This window comes from Pantherophis guttatus, chromosome 1 (genome assembly GCF_059756535.1).
Source record: "Pantherophis guttatus breed Tessera chromosome 1, ASM5975653v1, whole genome shotgun sequence".
In the NCBI taxonomy this organism is placed as follows: Eukaryota; Metazoa; Chordata; class Lepidosauria; order Squamata; family Colubridae; genus Pantherophis; species Pantherophis guttatus.
Window position 1 is genome coordinate 38,039,125 of NC_142063.1, and position 20,436 is coordinate 38,059,560.

At 37.4% G+C, this 20,436-nt stretch overlaps 1 protein-coding gene across 2 annotated transcripts in view; it reads right to left on the reverse strand.

Moving 5' to 3' along the window:
* The window catches only part of TDRD9 (tudor domain containing 9), a 91,052-nt gene that overhangs the window by 23,118 nt on the left and 47,498 nt on the right, over positions 1-20,436 (reverse strand). Inside the window, exons 11-24 of one of the 2 annotated variants that reach the window (XM_034418557.3) lie at positions 19,367-19,451; positions 18,809-18,866; positions 16,263-16,367; positions 11,978-12,075; positions 10,314-10,445; positions 9,687-9,852; positions 8,236-8,299; positions 7,262-7,325; positions 6,930-6,974; positions 5,826-5,879; positions 2,943-3,059; positions 1,908-2,015; positions 1,256-1,356; positions 157-330 (exon numbers count right to left, since the gene is read on the reverse strand). In XM_034418557.3, the coding sequence (XP_034274448.2) occupies positions 157-330; positions 1,256-1,356; positions 1,908-2,015; positions 2,943-3,059; positions 5,826-5,879; positions 6,930-6,974; positions 7,262-7,325; positions 8,236-8,299; positions 9,687-9,852; positions 10,314-10,445; positions 11,978-12,075; positions 16,263-16,367; positions 18,809-18,866; positions 19,367-19,451 (1,371 nt within the window). The remainder of the gene's footprint in view (positions 1-156; positions 331-1,255; positions 1,357-1,907; positions 2,016-2,942; positions 3,060-5,825; positions 5,880-6,929; positions 6,975-7,261; positions 7,326-8,235; positions 8,300-9,686; positions 9,853-10,313; positions 10,446-11,977; positions 12,076-16,262; positions 16,368-18,808; positions 18,867-19,366; positions 19,452-20,436) is intronic. The other variant, XM_087871875.1, reaches the window with a different exon arrangement.

Below are 20,436 nucleotides of genomic sequence, written 5' to 3' on the forward strand. Positions count from 1 at the left end.
TTTTAGTATTCCAAACTCTGCATTTTGTTTCTTTTAAAGCTCATTTCCTATTAGACTCTTGCAAAGTATATTTTGGCTCTGCTTAGGCGTCCTGAATCAAAGCACAACAGCTTCCCTGTCAAATAAGGAACCAAACCCAGTTTCATAATAACATACCTCATGTCCCTTAGAATGGTGCTACTTCCACCTGCCATTTTGTCCTCTATCTCCTTTGGGGAATGGATGTTCAGTTCAAATGGAATCCTCATCTGTGCCATTTTAAGAGCAAAATACACTGCAGGAAGTGTTTTAAAACGCTCTGTAGGATTCCGAGTAAATTCTACAAAGGCTCTAGGTAAAAAAATTTAAAAGAAATAAAACTGACTCATAGGGACTACAATAGGTGTGCATGCGTGTATGTACAAGCACACACACACACATATACAGATATAGATATTAAGATATTAAAAAGATGATGATAGATGATAGCTATATAGCTATATGTAGATCATGGCTGTCAAACTCGTAGCCCATGGGCCGGATGCGTCATGTGCTGGCTATGGCCACGGCCAGTTTAGCGAAGGGGGAAAAGTCACAATACATCATGTAATGCCGCCACGATGACGCAAGTTTGACATCCCTGATTAGATGGATGGATGGATGGAGATAGAGATAGAGAGAGAGAGAGAGAGAGAGAGAGAGAGAGAGAGAGAGAGAGAGAGAGATTTGCCCCCACTTCATTCACAAATGGTGTAAGAAAGAATGGAAGTGAGGTGCATGGGAGAGGATGTGCAAAAGAAGAATAAAGTGAGGTAGCATATTGTTGGTAGAACTGTCCTAAGAAATGTTCCTGGTGCCATCTGATTCTCCAGGATTCCCGTGGAAATATACAGAAATAAAGCATAGCTATCAAGAGGACTCTTTTAAATATTGATGGAAGTAACCTAAAACTGGAAATGTAGAGCAAGCAAAAGGGAACAAGAACCAAGAGAGGGGCAATTCCTATTTAAGTATTTTCTGTTGCTTCCTGGCATAATGATGTCTTCTTGCCATAATAGAGCCACCGTCGACACACAAAGATCTGAAACCACAATACAGAAATCTGAGAATTCCCAATGGGCAAGAGGAGAGGCCAGGAACCTCAGAAGGGCTGTCAGAAGAGCGACCGAACAAGCCCCTGGCTAAAGAGGAGAGAGAAGAGCTGCAGCCAATTACTCAGAAGATGGTTAACAAATAAAAAAAAATGCAGAGAGTGAAAACATATAAATCCCCTTACTTGGTTCCATCATAAACAATGGATTTGACTTGACCACATTGTCTGAACAGAGATTGCAGCTGCTTGTAATACAGGAAGCCATAGTGAGGAATGTTCTTTAACTGTTAGGAAAAATAAGTATGCATCTTAAGAAAGGTAGCATTCTGATATTTTTAAACATGATCTTTACATTATTTTAAAAATAACCATAATAATTAAATAACATGAATTACACTTAAATCATTATTCAACACATATATTTTAAGACAGATTACCAGGGCAAATACCAATTGATTATAAAATCCAATTCTCCTATCTTGAGCAGCCTAATTTCTATTAGTATCCAATTTCTGCCAAGTGTGACTTTACTTCCTGTTAGAATATAGTGTCCTGGCTGCCATGAAAAGTTCTGGGTTTTTTTCTTTATTCCCAATCTATTCTTCCAACATTTTGCTCTTCTCCTCATATTCTTCTTTTAATCCGCTATAAGTGGACTTGAAATAAATTGGGAAATGGAGCAGCTATGGTTGCTCTAGCCATGAAAATGTATGCCATAATAAATACTTAAAAGTACCACAAAATTCTGTTACATTGGCCACAAATGATTAATACAGCTACTATGTGGAAAATTAAGACCCCATTGTGATAGCCACTTAAAACTTAATTTACATACCATCACCGTTGTTTTGGGATCTCTGCCTGACAATTCCCTCACAGCAACTTCTTTATCATGGTACACAAAGGTAAAATAATTTGGATAGAAAGCTCCAGCAATCACCACCTGAGAAATAAGAGAGTGTCATCATCATCACCATCACCTTTTTTGTCTATCCATTTCAGGATGAGGCTTCTTCTGCATGTTTCCAACCTGAGCTTCCTTTTGCCAATTGGGCCCGCAATACTTGCTGATTTCAAGAGGGAGTAAGTTGCTGTAAAACAGGCATTTCTCTTAGCAAGCCCCTTCTTCCCTCTGCAGTTACTTGTATATGGTCATGCGAACCATGCTTATTCCTAGTTATATGATTTTACTCCTCTAACTTACATTAGTTTTATCCCGTTGGCTACAAAGCTACTTGGCCATGACAATTCTGTATGGAATAGCTCCTTAAAATATGAGGATGATTGTTTCACCATTTGTCACTACACCTCCTGAATGATAAGTATGCATGCGTGAAAGTCTTGCAATAGTCTCAATATTCAGCTACAGATCACATATTTTCAAGCAGAAAATGTAGGTATAACGTTTGGACATTTGTAATAAGGATAGGAAGGCCTCGATTAGGAACATGGAAAATCTGACCCCAAGGAAAATTATTGAAAATGTCTGCCTGTCTGTGTGTCCGACCTTTTTATTCTTGGAGGGAAGTAAGTGGCATACGGTATAAATGTACTGTAACAAAGAAATAATACAAAACACTAAACCATGCAAATTAATTGGATTTCCATATACTGTATATCTCATATCTAGAGTAACAAAGCGCTCATATTTAAAATCTAAAAAGAAGAAAATTATGATCACAAAATCCATGTATCTTTACTTTAATTATAGTTTTGTTTGTATGCTTCTAAATTGTACAATTAAAATAGAAAAGAAGGAATATAAAAATTCAAAGCCACATTCTGAAATTAACCTGTGTTTAAGTCTCAGCAGATTCATAAATATTTTGAATATCCTTGAAAACATTTCTAATATAATCAACTCTCTCACCTGCAAAATAAAACGCTGCTTATATGCATGCTCTTGATCCATGATGGGAGAATGAGTGTTGACATGCATATTGAATACAGCAATTCTTTTTTTCAACTCCTCATACAACTCAGCCACCTAAAAATTGTAAAACTGTTTTAAAGTACATGAGGATCTAAAAGGTAAAGATACATCACTTTATTTTGTACAAAATAAATTCTCGTATATTTATGTCTGAGACCTAGGTCTTTGCTGATAACCTACCTAATATTACCTAAGCAACAGATTGAAGTTATCAAAAAGCAGCCGTCCCATATTCTAACAGTGATGATGAACCTATGACATGCGTGTCAGAAGTGACACATCATGAAGTTTTGGGTGACATGAGCCAATGTTTACCATCAAAAACTATTCTTGAAAGCATGTCCCTTTCTTGCACAAATTCAGGAAACTGCAGAAGCCGCGTGAGAATGGGGTATGCTCTTGCGTGAAAGTTCGGGCCGTCCAGAAATCACAAAAGAGGTCCATGTTCTCACAAGGCCTCCACAGACTGTGAAAATTGCATGAGAACAGGGCAGGCTTTCATGAAGTTTTCAGAGGCCATGGAAGAGCATTTTCCAAATCTGATTCAAGAGCAAAGGCTCCTAACCCAGAGCAGCCTGATATGTTGCAAGGGCTTGTCAACAGAAACAGAATACTGCCTGAGGGTAAACAATGTGTGACAGATCCTGGAGGGGATTGGGCCACAGGGGCATTCATACTTTGGGGGGATGGTGCAAGGTAGCCCTTTAGAGTGGCAACAGTGATGTTAGGGCAGAAGTAAAGGCCTGGGCTTCCACTTCAGGCCTAGTCTTGGCACTGCTACCAAATGCTACTATTCAGGGTAGCCTAGACCTGGGGTGGCAGAGGGTTAAATAGATAATTGTTTCTCTTTTGTTTGAGGGAGGTGACATGCCAACAGATTCAATTTAGGCATTTTCCAAATTTTTGACATGCTGAGCCCAAATGTTTCTTCATCACTGTTCTAGTGCCTCCCAGATGTGTGTTGTTAGTAATTTCCAAAATTTCTAGCCAACATGGTAGCTAGGAACTCTGAGAATTCTTTCAATAAGATCCTCAATTCTCAGTGTGCATATGATTTGAAAGTTGGCTGCTGAATGCAACGTGAGTTTTGCATGATAGAAATAAAGCAAAGCACCTATGGAAATTAACTGGCTGCTGAGCAAACAGTTTAACATTGAACAGGAATAAGACAAGTAATGTCCCCTTGGCTATTTCATGCACTTTAATTTAATAATACAAAAATACTGTGTATTGGTTGAGGACATGAATAAGTGTACTTTTCTCTGCATATTATGTGCATTGTTAATTAAGATCATGAATGCTTTGCAGTTATATAGCTGAATGATTCAGAAAGGAACATAGGTTTGAATATTCAGTAATTATGTTTGATCTGAACAATGGGGTGAAGATACATGGCAAAAAAACTAGAGTCAGTAATTGAATTTGTGTATTTGGCAGAATGTTTACCAAAGATACAGGATGGACGAGACATTTTAATACATATAAAAGATGGCAAAAACAGAATAGGTACCATGTGACATGCTGTAAGAATTGTTAAAAGAAGCAAAAATATCTGTTTACAACAACATGTTTCTGCCCACTTACAGAAATGAGAGCATGGTAAGAACATGAAGAGAAACAGAGAAGTAAGTTGAAAGGGCGTTATTAGCCCCCTCCATTACTAGAAGAGAAAGGGAGAGATCAGGGGAACAAGAAGCAGGGAGTGTTAGTAGATTAGAATATTAGTCTATATTTTCTCTTTCAATTTGCTCCCATTACAGAACTAATACTAAATGTAAGAGTTACCTTAGTGAAAGAGTACTCAAAAGTACCCATAAGCAGTACCCATAATTCTAATTGCCTACAGCAGGAACATGCAGTTTTGTTAAGCAGTGTCATGTGATTCCAGTCAACAAATTGCAATTTTCCCTTTCCACTCCACTGTAATAGAATTTAACTGAGATAGTATATGACTGTTTGTCTTATACGAATGTGTTTTATTTCTCTTGGCCTTGAATAAGTCTACCTTTTCTCAGGAGAAAAGCTATTCTTGGAAGCTAAAGGCAATAGGAAAGTAAGTTTCCTTGGAAAGGAACATGGGTTCAAATTTACATCTTTGGGCACTAGGCTTCAAATTTTTATATTCTCTTATCATTCATAGCTCTCTTGTATCATCAACAGAGTTTGTTGTCAAAAGTTAATGTGAAAATTCCTACCTCAAATAAAACTTTAAAAGTATTTTTAATACTTTTCAGTGACACAGAAAACATCCTGGGGATGCAGACCTGATTAATCTGGATTGCCTTTCTAAATCATATTTGGAGAGCCAGGTTTATATTTCCATCTTAAAGGCACCAGGTAGATGGTCAGTTCTAGTTTTGCCTAGGCATGGAAGTTGGCCAGATGACTCTGAGCCAGTCACTGTCTCTCAGCCCATATTATCTCTCATGTCTTGTTGTGTAGGAAAAATGTGGGGAGGAAGGAGTACTAGATATGTTGAACTATTTATAAAAATAATAATAAATGGGATATAAATAAAGTGAAGTGACACCATAGGCAAATGATGCTTTAAAAATTATAACCTATTTGAAAAGAAGGGGGGGGGTATTTCTAACCATAGGGAGTAAAGTTTTATTACCCTGAAAAAAATTTGCAAAAATAAAACGCCTATCTAAAATTTGGCACATCTACTACCAAATATCAGCAGTGTAAACTGGAAGCTGCAAACAATACAACTAGGGGGCTGCAAAAAAAAGTGTAATGAGATGGCCAAGCAATTATTTTTATGATGTGATGGGAAGGGAAGAACAGTGAAACAGGCAAAGAGATTATCAAATTCACCTCTCTCATTCTCTTGATGTAAATGTAGTTGGAACGACCCCAGTCCACTTCATTCTGGAGGGGGAAACAAAAGAGTTAAAAATAACTAGAATTCTAAACAGAAGTTGAAAAAGCAACTTGCATAACCTCAACTGTTTTTATTTCTGTGCCATGCCCTATTTTAAATCTACCAAGGTTTTGTTCTTGTAATCATTAGCAGCCTTCCAGAACTATTCAGGCAGTTGAGCGAAGAGCAAACAATGAAGAATTTTTACTCTAGATATAGGTTCTTCCCTAGTAGCCACAGATTATGTGTCATGTAAGAACACAAACTTCCATGCTTGTATCATGCAAGCACTCAGTTTTTTAGTTGCAGGATATTTTATATGTGTAACCAGGATTCCAGAGGTGGGCTAAGTTGTGGTGTTCAGACTCCCTTTAGCTTCCAGTTAAATTCTTCTCTATCCTACAAGAATTTCTGCAGGTGGGCAAAATCCAAAAGGAAGAAATCAAGAGAGTCCCAGCTCTCTACAATAATTACTGCTAAATACACAAAATCTTAAGAGAAATCTAGCAACTCAAATTCATGAATATGCAGAGTGGAATCAGTGCATCAGTGCCCCAAAATAGCTTGGCAGCTTAGAAAAGTTAGAAAAGCTTAACAATCATCTCATGAATTAAGACAGGACAGAAATATTCTAATAAACAAATGTTTTAAGGACTCGCATCTAATTAGCTGTTTTCCTTAAAACAAACAACCAAGGTAATATTCTCAACACCAGAATTACACCAATATGTTCAAATACTAGTGAAACAATGTTGTTAGTCAATATACACCAGATGCAAGAAAACTTTCTACATACAGCTGTTAGGATAAATGGTCTATTTGAATATCAAGACTCATTTATTAGACACAGATTTGCACACACTAATCTCTTCTCCTACAATTGGATGGGTTTCCCTCAGTTTCTCCTCTTTTCTAAATTTAGGACACTAATCCAGCATCTTGAAAGATCAAATCAGCACTACTGAAAGATGCAGAAGGGGAACATCCATCCCATCAGTGTACAGAACATTGATCAAGTAAATATCCAAGTTAACAAACAGATTACCAATAGAACTAACCTTTGGATGCCTAAGCTTTCCTTTTTGCCTGTTTCCTTGCCATTCCTAACAATAACAAAAGAAGTTATAATATAATTTGTAATTGACCTTGATACAGCATATGAAATGCACATGGACCCAAAATCCTATAGCCAAATAGCTTTGATTTTTATTACATGGAAAACATATTGCCCTTTAATTTAAAATTTTAAGGACAATTTGCAGTAGCTCATTCAATAGTAATAATCACTAATGGATAGGAAAACTAAATAAATGCAGGCAGTAACACAAAGAAATCCCCAATTATGCCAGTAACATAATATATAAAAGCAGGAATAAGAAAGATTAGTTACCTTAAATGCATTAACAATTGCAATGCAATCACTACTGCTGTTCCCAGAAAATTGTAGCTTGTTCCTGCAGAGCAAGAAGAGGTCTAAAATACATATATTCTTTTATATAGTATTCTCTATACTATTTCTTTCTATTTTGGTCAACCCTTTTATTCCATGAATTCAAAATAAAGTATGTCTGTAGCAAAACATATTTTATTTCTGAAATTATTTGCAGTTATATGAAAAAAGAAAAAAGTCAAGTCAATTTATATAGTGTTCAGAAACAGCAGATACAAAATGTCTGTAAAATATTTGAATCTGATGTGGAGGGCTTAAGAACATACAGGAACAAAAACCCAGCACCTGTCTGAGATCATGGAGACTGATGTGAATGCTTTAAAGAGTAGAAGTCCTATGTTCCATACATTTCAATGTAGTTCTATTAAACTGAATCAGAAGCACTGCATAGCCCTAGGTACATTGTATTAAGGGTTTATATTGTGAAGCTCCCAAGGCCTAATATGAATCTACTTATAACCAAGCTTAAATACATGCAGTTGTTACAACTGCATAATGCCCCTTATTTATTTGTATCCGTCTTTATAATTTTTACAAATAATTTGTATGCATTGAACATATCCAATACATCTTCCTCCTATTTTCTCCAAAATAACAACTCTGTGAGGGAAGCTGGGCTGAGAGAGAGTGACTGGCCCAAAGTCACCCAGTTGGCTTTCATGGCTAAGGCAGGACTAGAACTCAAATCTCTGGCTTTCTAATCTGGTACCTTAAGCACTAGACCAAACTGGCTCTCTTCTGAAGAAAAAGTGGGATATAAACTTGCCTTCCACTTTGCAGTTGCTTCCCTTTATGGAATTTTAAGATGTTTAGAACCTTGGAGCAAATTTTATGAAAAAGAGTAGTATATACACACGCATACAAAATGAATGATCAAATGTCAATAAATCAGATGGTGGCTTTAGGGAAAATACCTATATCCATCAAGATGTTGCTTGAAAGGTATCACAAAGAAACTGTTCAAAGAGAGGGCTGCAGCTGTAAGAAAGAGAAAAAATAACATTTATTGTTAAAAATTGTATTTGCCCTTTTAATCACAAAAAGGCAGCGGACTCAAGTTTTATTTCCATGTGCAGAATTTATGTAATCTAATTATCAGATGCAGGGAACTAATGGGGTATTTATATATGTATCCATTCCTCATTACATCAGTATCTCCCTTCCAGCATCACTGATTTTAACAAATTTCTTTCATCAATTTTAGTACATTATTTTTAGGTAGCTCTTTGGCTATAGGGGTGAGGTATCATCAATATGCTGATGATACCCAGCTTTACATCTCCACCCCTGACCACCCTAGGGATGCCCTTTCCGTGATGTCCCACTGCCTGGAAGCGGTGCGGGTTTGGATGGGGAGGAACAGGCTGAGACTCAACCCTTCCAAGACTGAGTGGCTGTGGATGCCGGCATCCCGGGATCTGGAGGTTCCATCCTTAATGATCGGAGGTGAAACCCTTGCTCCCTCCGACAGGGTCCGCAACTTGGGTGTCCTCCTGGATTCTCGGCTGTCTTTAGATGATCATCTGACGGCCGTAACCAGGGGGGCCTTCGCACAGGTCCGTCTTGTGCGCCAGTTGCGCCCGTTCCTAGACCGGGATGCCCTCGCCACGGTCACTCACGCCCTTGTTACCTCTAGGTTGGACTACTGTAACACCCTCTACATGGGGCTGCCCTTGGGATGTGTCCGGAGGCTTCAGTTAGTCCAAAATGCAGCCGCGCGGGTAGTTACGGGGGCGTCTAGATACTCCCGTGTAACACCTCTCCTGCGTGAGCTGCACTGGCTACCGGTGGCACTCCGGATACGTTTCAAGGTGCTGGTGCTCACCTATAAAGCCCTTCATGGCTTAGGCCCGGGGTACTTGCAGGACCATCTCCAGCCGTTCTCCCATCGTCCTGTGCGCTCTCAGAGTCGGCCTCCTCAGGGTGCCGTCGGCCAAACAATGTCGGCTGACGACCCCCAGGGGGAGGGCGTTCTCTGTGGGAGCCCCGACCCTCTGGAATGGATTGCCCACTGAGCTCAGGACAGCCCCCGACCTTCTTTCCTTCCGTCGCGAGCTGAAGACGTGGCTCTTCCGCCAATTAAACTGATCCGTTTGGGGGTACACTGATATAATTTTAAATCGTTTTTAATTGGGTTACTGATTTTAATTTGGTATTGTATTGTGATTTGTATTGAAGTTGTCTTTTTGTAAGCCGCCTTGAGTCCCTAGGGAGAAAGGCGGCATATAAATCACAATAAATAAATAAATAAATATAGTCATGCATTTCTAAGTTTAAAGATCTGCCTCATTCTTATTTTTCTATTGTGAGCAGCTTGTAAGATATTACTAACCTAAGTTGAGATATGTCTGTATTTGTTACTCACCTATTATAAGTGTTTCTTCCAGACATCCAAAGACATGTCCAAGAACTATTAGTTTGCCTAGGTGATGATTCACAGGTAACTGGGCCAGCACCTTTCCCAGAAAGGTCAACTCACCATCGTAAGGATTTCTTTCTTCAAAATGATCATTAATAGCGAGTGCTCCTAACTATTCCAAAACAAAATCAATAATAATATGAATTGGAGACACAATCATGACTTTTAAGACTAACCTTTAGTATAAGCCAAAAGTTACATTCAAAGCTTGGTAGCAAATGTCAGGCTAGCACAATTTGCAGCCCACCAATGCTGAATGCACATATGAATGAGTAATGACAAAACAATAGACTTTTTTGTGAAACACGTGGTCTCATCCCCTGATTTCATTTTTAATTATTCACCTCCCCAAAACTGAATTCTGGAAATTAGTTATTCATGCTCAGCAGGTAGCACCATACTGGTTAGGCTGATTTACAGTGACACAACATATACAAATTACAAATGTTACGGATTATTTAACTTTTCATCCTCCTATTAACCAAACAGATGGCTTGGTTTTGCAAAAAAAAAACCACACCCCCTACTTAAAAAGAATTGTGTACAATTGTTTTAACTTAATAAAACACCTACCTCTTTAAGGTGCAGAATCGTGCGTTCAATATCACTGCTAACAGGAGGAGAGAGAGCGGTTGCTAACAGAGCTCTTGGTTCTCCCATGTCAAGCATCTTCACTTTTAGTACAGTAGTTTCCAATGGACAACGCTAAAAGGATAAATAAAAGTCCTGTGTTTGACACTCCCCAATTCTGCAGGGATATTTTTAAGGATTTTTTAAACAGTAGTAGCTGGTAAAGCTAGTTGCTTTTATGTTATAAGCAACCTATAGATAACAGAATAACACAGTTGGAAGGGACCTTGGAGGTCTTCCAGTCCAACTCCCTGCCATGTAGAAACATTGTCATATTTTTTATTCAATAAGCAGAAATACTATCTTTTTCTAAAAGTGTACGTGAAAACTGTAACAAGCATATGGGGGAGTTCAGCTGATGTGAAAGAGGTAGCACACCCAGATGTTTAGGGCGGTCTAAGAAAATGTTTCAAGGAGACACTGCCTTAGTTGATTTGCTGTAAGGCTGCCTGGAAACATTTAGTTTGCAAAATTTACAGTTTACCCATGAGTAGTATTAATGAGCTGAGCAGCAAGTTGGAAGCCATATAACTGGCCACACAAGAAGTGAGAATGATACAACAACATTCCCTATTCTTTTTCTCACTTCCTTGTTACTAAATGCAGAAAATCTTGGCCAAAATCTCAGTCCTCAAATTGCACATTCTAACAGTATGTGGCTTCCATTTTGCTGCTCAGATCCAAATGGACAACCACAACAATCCAAGGCCACACAAGAAAATGATCAAGAGAAAAATGGCCAGCTGTAAAAAGAATGGATTTTGTGGCTCTCCAAATGAACACTAAAGCAAAAGTTCATGCAGCCAAATGCAATCCCAAAACATAGGAAGCAGCATTTGAACACCAACAGAATTGACAAAACACCAGTCAATTGCAAAAGGCAGCTTTTCTTGGAACAGCTTACATCCTGCAAACAGCTCCTCCAAAAATTACTTATAACCTGTCCTTGAAATTACAACACATATACTACATACACATGGTCATAATTCAGGCACTTGGTAACCGGCTCACATTTATTTATTTATTTGTTAAATTAATTTGCCACCAATCTCACCATGTGGTTACTATAAGCAGCTTGCTCTAGGCAGATTTATGACTGGCTGCAGTGTCCCATGGTCAAAAGACCACAGTTTGCAACATTTTTAGCAATGTTGCAAACTGTGGAACATTCCAGGATTCTGGGGAAAAAAATTCACTCAGGAGAATAGATTTGTTTAATGATCACGTGATTTGCTGAAAGACTGTGATGACCATTGTAAAAATTGTAAAATTGACTCAAATGAATTGTAAAAAAAAATAGAAGAAGAAGAAGAATCAAGGTGACAGCCAGAGAAAAATATTTCTCTTTCAGAGTTGTGTATTGAATGTACCAGATTTAGGTAACAATTGTTTGCTGATGGCTTAACGATAGTTAAATAGTTATCAATTGTTCCTAAGAATGTCAGAATGTAAAACTGCCCTTCTATCATCCTCTGACGTTTTATCAGTGCGGTCTCATCACTTCCTGCCATTGTTCTGAAACATAATGGCTATTTTTTGGTGGTCAGCAGAAATATAAGTGGTTTTCCCAATCTAAAGTCCTGCAAATGGGTGTATGTTATTCTTACCGTCATCTCAGGAACAGTGCTTTCCGGTATACAGTTTGTCCAGAAGTCTTTGTATACTAGTCTGTAGCAGTATCCTTTAGACACACGGCCAGCTCGACCTTTACATTAAAAGAAAAATCTTCAGCACTCACAATTCGAAAGCTGCAATACCACTTACACTTATTAATGGCAGCAGGGACCAGTATTGGAACACATTGGTTGCCTGTTCACAATCAAAGGCTCAATATCTCAGCACAGGCGTCTGGAATCATCAAAAGATTGCTTCGGTCTAGTGCAGGGATCAGCAACCTTAAACACTCAGAGAGCCATTTGGACCCACAGAAAATAAAACACTGGGAGCCACAAAACTCTTCCCATGCCTGACTATTTCCTGAGTGGCCACAAAACTAGCATATATAGTTGAATTAAGATTCTGTTTTCTTCTGAAACTTTTCTTTTCTTGGATTTATCCATGGTTGGCCTACCGAGGGTCGAAAAGCTTAATAAATTGTGTGTCGGTGGGTGTCACACATCGGCAGTTGTGATGCATATTTTGAGCTACAGGGAGCCGCAGCAGACGAATGAAAGAGCCACACACGGCTCCAGAGCCGTGGGTTGCTGACCCCGGGTCTAGTGAAATGATGGAGATCCTCTTGGGTTCAGGGTTCTCAAAAATTGGGAAAATGCCTAATTTGACTCTGCCTGTGTGTCATTAGCAAAACACTCCACAATGCAAAGGTTGTGAAATAATGATTTAAGATATATTGTTACAAGGAACATCATTTTTTAATTTAATACAGGATAATTTTAATTACACATTTTATGAATACCATTGCTCTTAATCACAGATCACTGTACTTTAAATGTAGAATTATACAATCATTGAGTTGGAAGGGACCTTGAAGCTGTTTTTCTAGTCCAACTCCTGGCCGGTGAATGAATCCTTACACCATCCTGGAAAAATGGCTGTCCAACCTCTTCCAAGAATGGGGCACTCATAATTTCAGGGGCCAAGCTGTTCCATTGCTTAATAGCTTTCAGCTATTGACTGTTGTCTAAAGTGAAATACTATAGACTTCCGGTTGGCTCTGAGAGCCTCGAAGACGCTCTTTTACGAGCGCCCAATCCCCGGTTCCGTAAAAGCCCCAGAACAGCCGAAAAACAGCTGTCTGGAGGCTTGGAACCCTCTCCCCGGGCAAAGGGGAGAGAGAAGAGCCGACAGGTGGAGGTAGAGCCCCCCAAGTGCGCTAGGAGGAATCCTGGGGCGCGAAGGGTGTGGGCTCCCTATTGTCAAGCTGCTCCGGACCAAGGACGACTCCACTAAAGCGGAGCTAGAAGCCGCGACCAAAATCTGCTGAAAATAAATGGGGGGACTTTTAACATCTTTACTTTGATTGCAGACAGAGCAAATCAGGAGAAAAAAGGAAAAATTGCAAGTAACACTTTAACTCCGTTTTAAAATGCAGAAAATGGCGTCTGAGAGCGGGAGGAGGAAGCTACTAGGGAAAGTGCTTGTTAACGCTTGTTAACGTTTGCAACAGTGATACAGCTACTGGATTACACCTTAAGAGAAAGTTTTAAAGTGGAAGCGGCCAGGAAAAGAATTTGGTACCGAGGAAAAGAATTTGGTACTGACTTTAATTAAAAGCTTGCTTTTATACTGTGTGGAAAATAGTTGGAATTGTCATCCTGATAGCTGGATGAATACAAAGTGGCTGAAATATGGCTGACATCAGGGCTGGTGAATCAGCAAATTCCCAAGCTGTGACTGTTAAGGTCTTTCAAGAACTTCTAGACTCTTTTAATTCTGCTCTTTTGGATACAATTGAAAGAGCTTTTTCAAAAAACAGCTTGGGAAAACATAAGCAGTTGTTGGAGGGATCAGCAAATTCTCAAGCTGTGACTGTTCAGGTTTTTCAAGAACTTCTAGACTCTTTTAATTCTGCTCTTTTGGATACAATTGAAAGAGCTTTTTCAAAAAACAGCTTGGGAAAACATAAGCAGTTGTTGGAGGGGCAGCAGGAATTACTCAGAGGAGTTTGTTTTTGGAAGAGCAAGAGGCTGTCAGGATTGAAAGGCAGGCTGGCACAGTTGAAACAAAGGTTTTGGTGGACGTTTCCATTCAATTGATAGAAAAGCAACAAATAGACTCTTTATTGCAAGCTGACAATCTTTATGGCAACAGAGTTTGGCTGTATGGACAAAGGAATGGACTGAATGATTACACAAGCAAGAAGAATCGAAATGGGGATTTCAAATTAGAAAACATGACCACAAGAAGAGAGCGAGTATTTCAAAAACATCAACCTCAAATCAACATTTTAAAATTTCCAAAAATAAAATTGGGGGGACTGTTGAAAGAATTTATTAAAAAAAAGGATTGGAAAAAAATATAGAAAGAACAGAAGAACAGAAGATTAAGAAAGATATCTTCCTGTAGATTTTGAAATTTGCATTTGGCAAATATGTGTTTTAATGGTATTAAGAGATTTTTAAAACGTTTAACATAAGATTATATTATTTTAAAAGATATATGAGATAAATTGTGTAAGCTTTCCAGATGCCCAACTTTTTGAAGCAAAGACGATTAATGTTAAATTCAGAATTCTATTACAAAATGATAATTAGTTTTGGATAGTAAAAGGGCTGCTTTTTTAAAAAAAGTTAGAGGTATTAAAATGGTTAATTGAAAATCTGAAAGATATCCTCCTGTAGATTTTGAAATTTATATTTGGTAAATAAGTGTTTTAATGGTATTAAGAGATTTTTAGAATGTTTAACATAAGATTATATTATTTTAAAAGATATATGATATAAAATGTGTAAGATTTCAAGATGCCCAATTTTTCCGAAGGAAAGAGGATTAATGTTAAATTCAGAATTTCATTAGGGAGTGATGTTCAAAAAGAATGATGTTCGAGGGTATGGAAATGGAATTTATTCATGATTTTTACTGTTTGTAATACTGCTAAAGTATTGGATTATACATCAAGAAAAAGGTTTTTTTATAATTAGGAAGAATGAATTTAACTTAATTGGTTGTGAGAATTTATAAAAGGGAATGAATTGGGATGAATTGGAGCAAGGGGAATTAAAGAACGTGTGGGAGTTTTGAACTTTATAATTAGTTAGTTTATTTTAGCATATGTTTGTTAGATGCTATACCCTGTTTTTGCTCTGGGAAGTCGGGGGGGGGAGGGTGGGATAAGGGTTGGGGTGGGAAAAAAGTGGTGAATAGAGAAATGTTTTAACAGAAGAAAGTATCTACGATTAGAATACAGGAGTTGCTCAGATAGGAGAATATTTCACAGCAAAGAAGTTAGAAAGGAGAGAGGAGGAGAGGGTAGGAAGAGGAGAGGGAGGGAGAGGAATGGAAGAAAGGAGAAGAGGAAGGGAAGGGGACAGGAGCAGGAGTGAAGGTGAGAAGGGGGAAAAGAAGAGAGAAGTGGGGGAAAGGAAAAGGAAGTAAGATGAGGTAGGAGAGGAGGTAGGAGAAAGTAGGAGAGAAGAGGAGGGAGGGAAGGGAAAGAAAGGAGGAGAAGAAGAAGGTTTGTTGTGGAATGAGGGAAGAAAGAGAAGAAGAGCAACTCCGAATGTAATTAAAATGTTTTATTTTAATGCTTTCTTTAAGGGAAACATGTATATGTAGGATTTATTATGTATAAGAAAATGTATATTTTCTATTATGTGGGGAGGGGGAAAGGGTGGGAGGGAGAAAATTGTTTGTATTTCTTATAAAACTTTTCAATAAAAAAAATAAAAAATAAAGTGAAATACTATCATAATTGTGCCAACCTTGGATAAAGATTTAATGATAGGGAAGGAACTTTCCCCCTCAATCCATCACATGCACACATATACACAGTAAAGTTAAATTGCTTTGTCATTAAAAGCGGCTTGGCCATCTAATCATCACTGCTTTTATTTCTGAAATACATACGTGGTTACTTAAACCAGTGGTCCCCAACCTCTTTTGCACCAGGGACTGGTTTCTAGAAAAGACCATTTTTCCACAAACCAGGAAGGATGGAGGGGGATGATATTGTGTGGTACCTAGATCCTGTGCATTTACAGATGAAGCTTCACTTGCTTCCACAGCCTGGTTCTGCAGACTAGTACCGGTCGGGACCCCTAACTTAAAACAACCAGTAGGAAGAGCAAGTATGTATGTCTTAATGCAAACACATAATTGCAGATTAAGTAAATACTTTGACTGCACATATGTAAGGCAGACTCCACATGTAAAATGTTTTCAGGATTAGGGTCTTCAAAAGACCTGGCATTTTATACAATGAAATCCCCTTACCCCTCCTCTGATCACAGCTGTTCTTAGATGCCCAACAAAGTCTCAAACTCTGATAGTTGGTATCTTCATCACAAACAAGATTTCTACTCAAACAAAAATCAATGACTGTGGAATAAAAGCAAAAGATAAAAAGAAAATATATTAGAACATTCTGAAGTATTTTAAAGAGAAATTAGATTCAATTCCACCTTGTGGGAACAAAACTACTATATACAACCTCAGGTAACATAGTTCATGGTTCTCCCAACTCAGTTAAATGAAGGGACAGAATCTGAAATAACAGCATGGAATTATGAAGTAGCTATGGGGATAGGACAAATACTACCCTATTTAGAATCTTTTCCTGCTAGAGTGACATTGCTTTACTGGAAGCAGATAAAGATAATGGTTTTAATTATATTACAATGATATCTGAAATCCCTCATGGCTTTCTGTAATTTAACTCAGGAGTATCTCTTGAACTAAGCAAGAGGTTTTTTTAACTTTAATTAGAAGATTCCTTCCTAAGACTTCTTTCCGTATTTTCTTTTTAGAAAGCAAAACCAATAATGAAAATGCACATAAAGGAAGCAGGAACCAAATAAGAAACAAGTTATGTTCTCACTATCCTGTTCCTGGATTACAGAGGAAAACGGTAGAAGATACCATCTCATAAAGAAGATATAATATTGCTAGAAATACAATAGCTTTTTGATTTCCAGTCAATATTGTCCTAAAACTAGTATACTTTAAGTAAACAAAAAGAAAGAGTAAAAGCACTACTCTGCCAGTAAGTGCAGAATATATATTGAATTTCCCGTTCAATATAAAAGAAAGAAAGAAAGAAAGAAAGAAAGAAAGAAAGAAAGGAAGGAAGGAAGGAAGGAAGGAAGGAAGGAAGGAAGGAAGGAAGGAAGAAGAAAGGGAGGGAGGGAGGGAGGGAGGAGGGAAGGAAGGAAGGAGGGAAGGAAGACAGAAGCTAGGTTTGTCAATAGCCACTGAACTTTTACTTTGTCAAGTGAATATCAAAGAAATTGATGAGATTAACCACTCAGATATGTCACTGATTTCCAAGGCATATAGAATGCTAGGCTTTCTTTAACCTTAACTTCCTGAGTACAATTTACTGATGCAAGAGTAAGAGTAACATCCCATGAAACTATTATAGCATACCTGATTAAATGTCACTATTTCTGCACTGTTACATTAAACCTATGGTCCTACCTATTACTATGCAACATGCTGATTCTTTTTTTATCAATGTGATTCTATTTGGGCAGGGTTTAATTCACTATTTCAAAACTGATTTCTCTTTATACAGCCATTATAATATGTGTAGTTTTTATGGATGTGTGATAATTTTTGTCGGTATAATTTATTTTTGTACTTTAGATTTATTTTTAGATTATATTGTTTTGCATTTTCTTGTTTTTCCCTCTTTTGTATTATGGTAATAATAAAATTATTAAAATAAATTAATAATATAAAAATACATAAAAATGCGAAGTGTTAGAATATTTAGTTTGTTGTAATTGGTCACTTCCAATTTTAAAAGTTTCAATTTCTAACCCAATGTACTATTTATTATTTTTATGTGAGTTGACTGTGGAAAACACATCAAACCAAAATGGTTTTGATGAAGACTTCCTACATCTGCTATGGGCTGAAAATGGTACAAGAAAGTTTACAACTGTTCTATATAGCCTTATCCTTTGCCTGCATACAGTAACTACCCGACATCTATTCTCCTCCCTTTAATTTCTACCCTTTCTTACCTCTGAGGTGTTTGTCAAAGATAAACATAAACAATGAACAGGACAGATCAGAATAACAGGGACTTTGGAGGTCTACTAGTCCAACACCCTGCTCAACCCATTTCAGACAAGAGGTTGTCCAATCTCTTCTTAAATGGAGTACCCACAACTTCTGAAGGCAAGCAGTTCCACTCATTGTTCTCACTATTAGGAAATGTCTCCTTAGTTCTAGGTTTCTTCTCTCCTTGATTTAGTTTTCATCCATTGTTTCTTGTCTTGCCTTCTGGTGCTTTAGAAAATCGGTTGACCCCTCTTCTTTGTGGCAGCCCCTCAAATATTGTAATACTTCTATGTCAGCCTTAGTCTTTCTTTTCACTAGACTAGACAAACCCAATTCCTACACTGCCCTTGATGCTTCAAAAAACAAATGAATCAAAACAAATTAAAATGCTATACTTAATTTAATCCAAAGAGTTACCGATCATAAACAAATATCATTTAATAGTTACTAGCACTAATGATATTTTTCACCCTTTTTTGCACAAATACAAGTTGGCATTAACAGAATTTATTTTTGCACATTAACAGAATCTATTTTTGCACAGAACAGTGCTTTTCTGAAAAGCTGCTGAGGGGGAAAGATTATAATAAAGTTGTAGTAACTGTGCCCTTCACTTTACAGAAACAGCATTTTCAAAAGTTACTTCTAAACAAAGATTTTTAAAGATTCTAATCACTGTCAAAGCCAGATTACAAAATAAAAGAACAAAATATGCACAAACTTTGTTTCCATAACATAAGAAACATACCTACCATATTTAACATCTGGTACTGTTACAGAGCTCTGTGCTATGTTTGTAGACAGAAGGATCTACAAGGAGGTTTTAAAATAAGATTTAAGACATTTTTAAAAATCTAAATGTTGACTTCATTTACAATAATTTCATGCAATCACAGATTGTGATGTGTGTTCTTTTGTTATATTATTTACATATTTATTAAATTTATCTGCTGCCCATCTCACTGTTGCAGTGATGCTCGGCGACTTACAAAATGTAATTATACATTCTGCTTCTCCAAATCTAAATGGAACCCAAATAAAAATGACAACTCATTCCAACAAAACTATAGTATTTAAAATATAAAATTGTCATTTTGCACCTGGGGGATCAGAATTAAAATATCAAATTTTAATGAACTTCCTTAATTGTTTGCCATCCATATATCAATCAATCCATCTCTTCCTTGTCCTCGGCAATATTTTACTGTAAGCATTTTTTATTCATAATTCAGCTATTGCTGCCTACTCATCCCTACCCTTCACCTTCAAAATAAGAAATCACAGTACTAACTCCCTAATTAAAAACTCACTTTTCGATAACCAGGAACTGGAGCCAAAAACACATTATTCTGTTCTTCTAATGTGACACTGGAGTGAAGTGGATATACTTGTAACCTAAAAAATTCATTTGAGAAACTGTACAAAGGAACATGTAGAAAGATGTACATTTTCCCAGGCTGGGTCCAAAACAACATATTTGAAATTGTCAATAGATACCTTAGAAATACACACTGGAAATAAGACAGTACTTCAACCACTCTTGTTCCCTATGTTCCAGTCATCTTTATACATGTTTTATGACTTAACCTGTTGTGTGAACCTAGCTAATTGTGGTTTATTTTTTAAAACATTGTTAAAACTGATGGCACTTAAATGTATTAACTCAGTTAACAAATGTGCTACTGTCTAATTCCATCTAAAGAAGACAAAGAGAATGTAATCATCTAGCGGAAGGAAAGCTGCATTGAGCCATGCAGCCAAATAGAGAAACCAGCTCATTCTGGCACTTAAATCCATTACTCTGAAAATTCCTTCCCCTCCTGTTTTACTCTGTATGCTTAAGGGGCTGTGCATAAAAAGAAAAACAAATGGACAACCCCTGCAAAAAGCTTTCAGTTAACTACAGAAATGGAGAAAACCAAAAAGGAGAAAAGGCAGGCAGGAGTGGGTAGGAAATTCATAACTCCTAACCACATGGAAAAAGACAAAACAGATCAAAGTTGTCTGCAAATAACTAGTTGTGAGTTGCATGAATTGGGGGTGGGGAGATTGGTAAAGCCAATTTCATGTAGGAGTGGGAGATGATGGGATTGCACACCCAAGGATTGTATAATACACAGTCCTTTAATATTTCAAAGTCCATTCATCAGGGCTTTGGCCTGTATCTGATGCTTTGACGAGGCTTCTAGTCAATAATCCTTAAAAGAATATGCTCCCCGACAGATAAAAGACCACTATGCTTCCATTTCTTGCATTCCACCTCATGTAGCAATGAGATGAATTAACATACCAACAGCACATTTTGTGTCTCATGCTATTTGCATATTTCAAAATTCTCCTCCTTTTTAAAAAAACCTCCATACACATCCAGGGATATTCT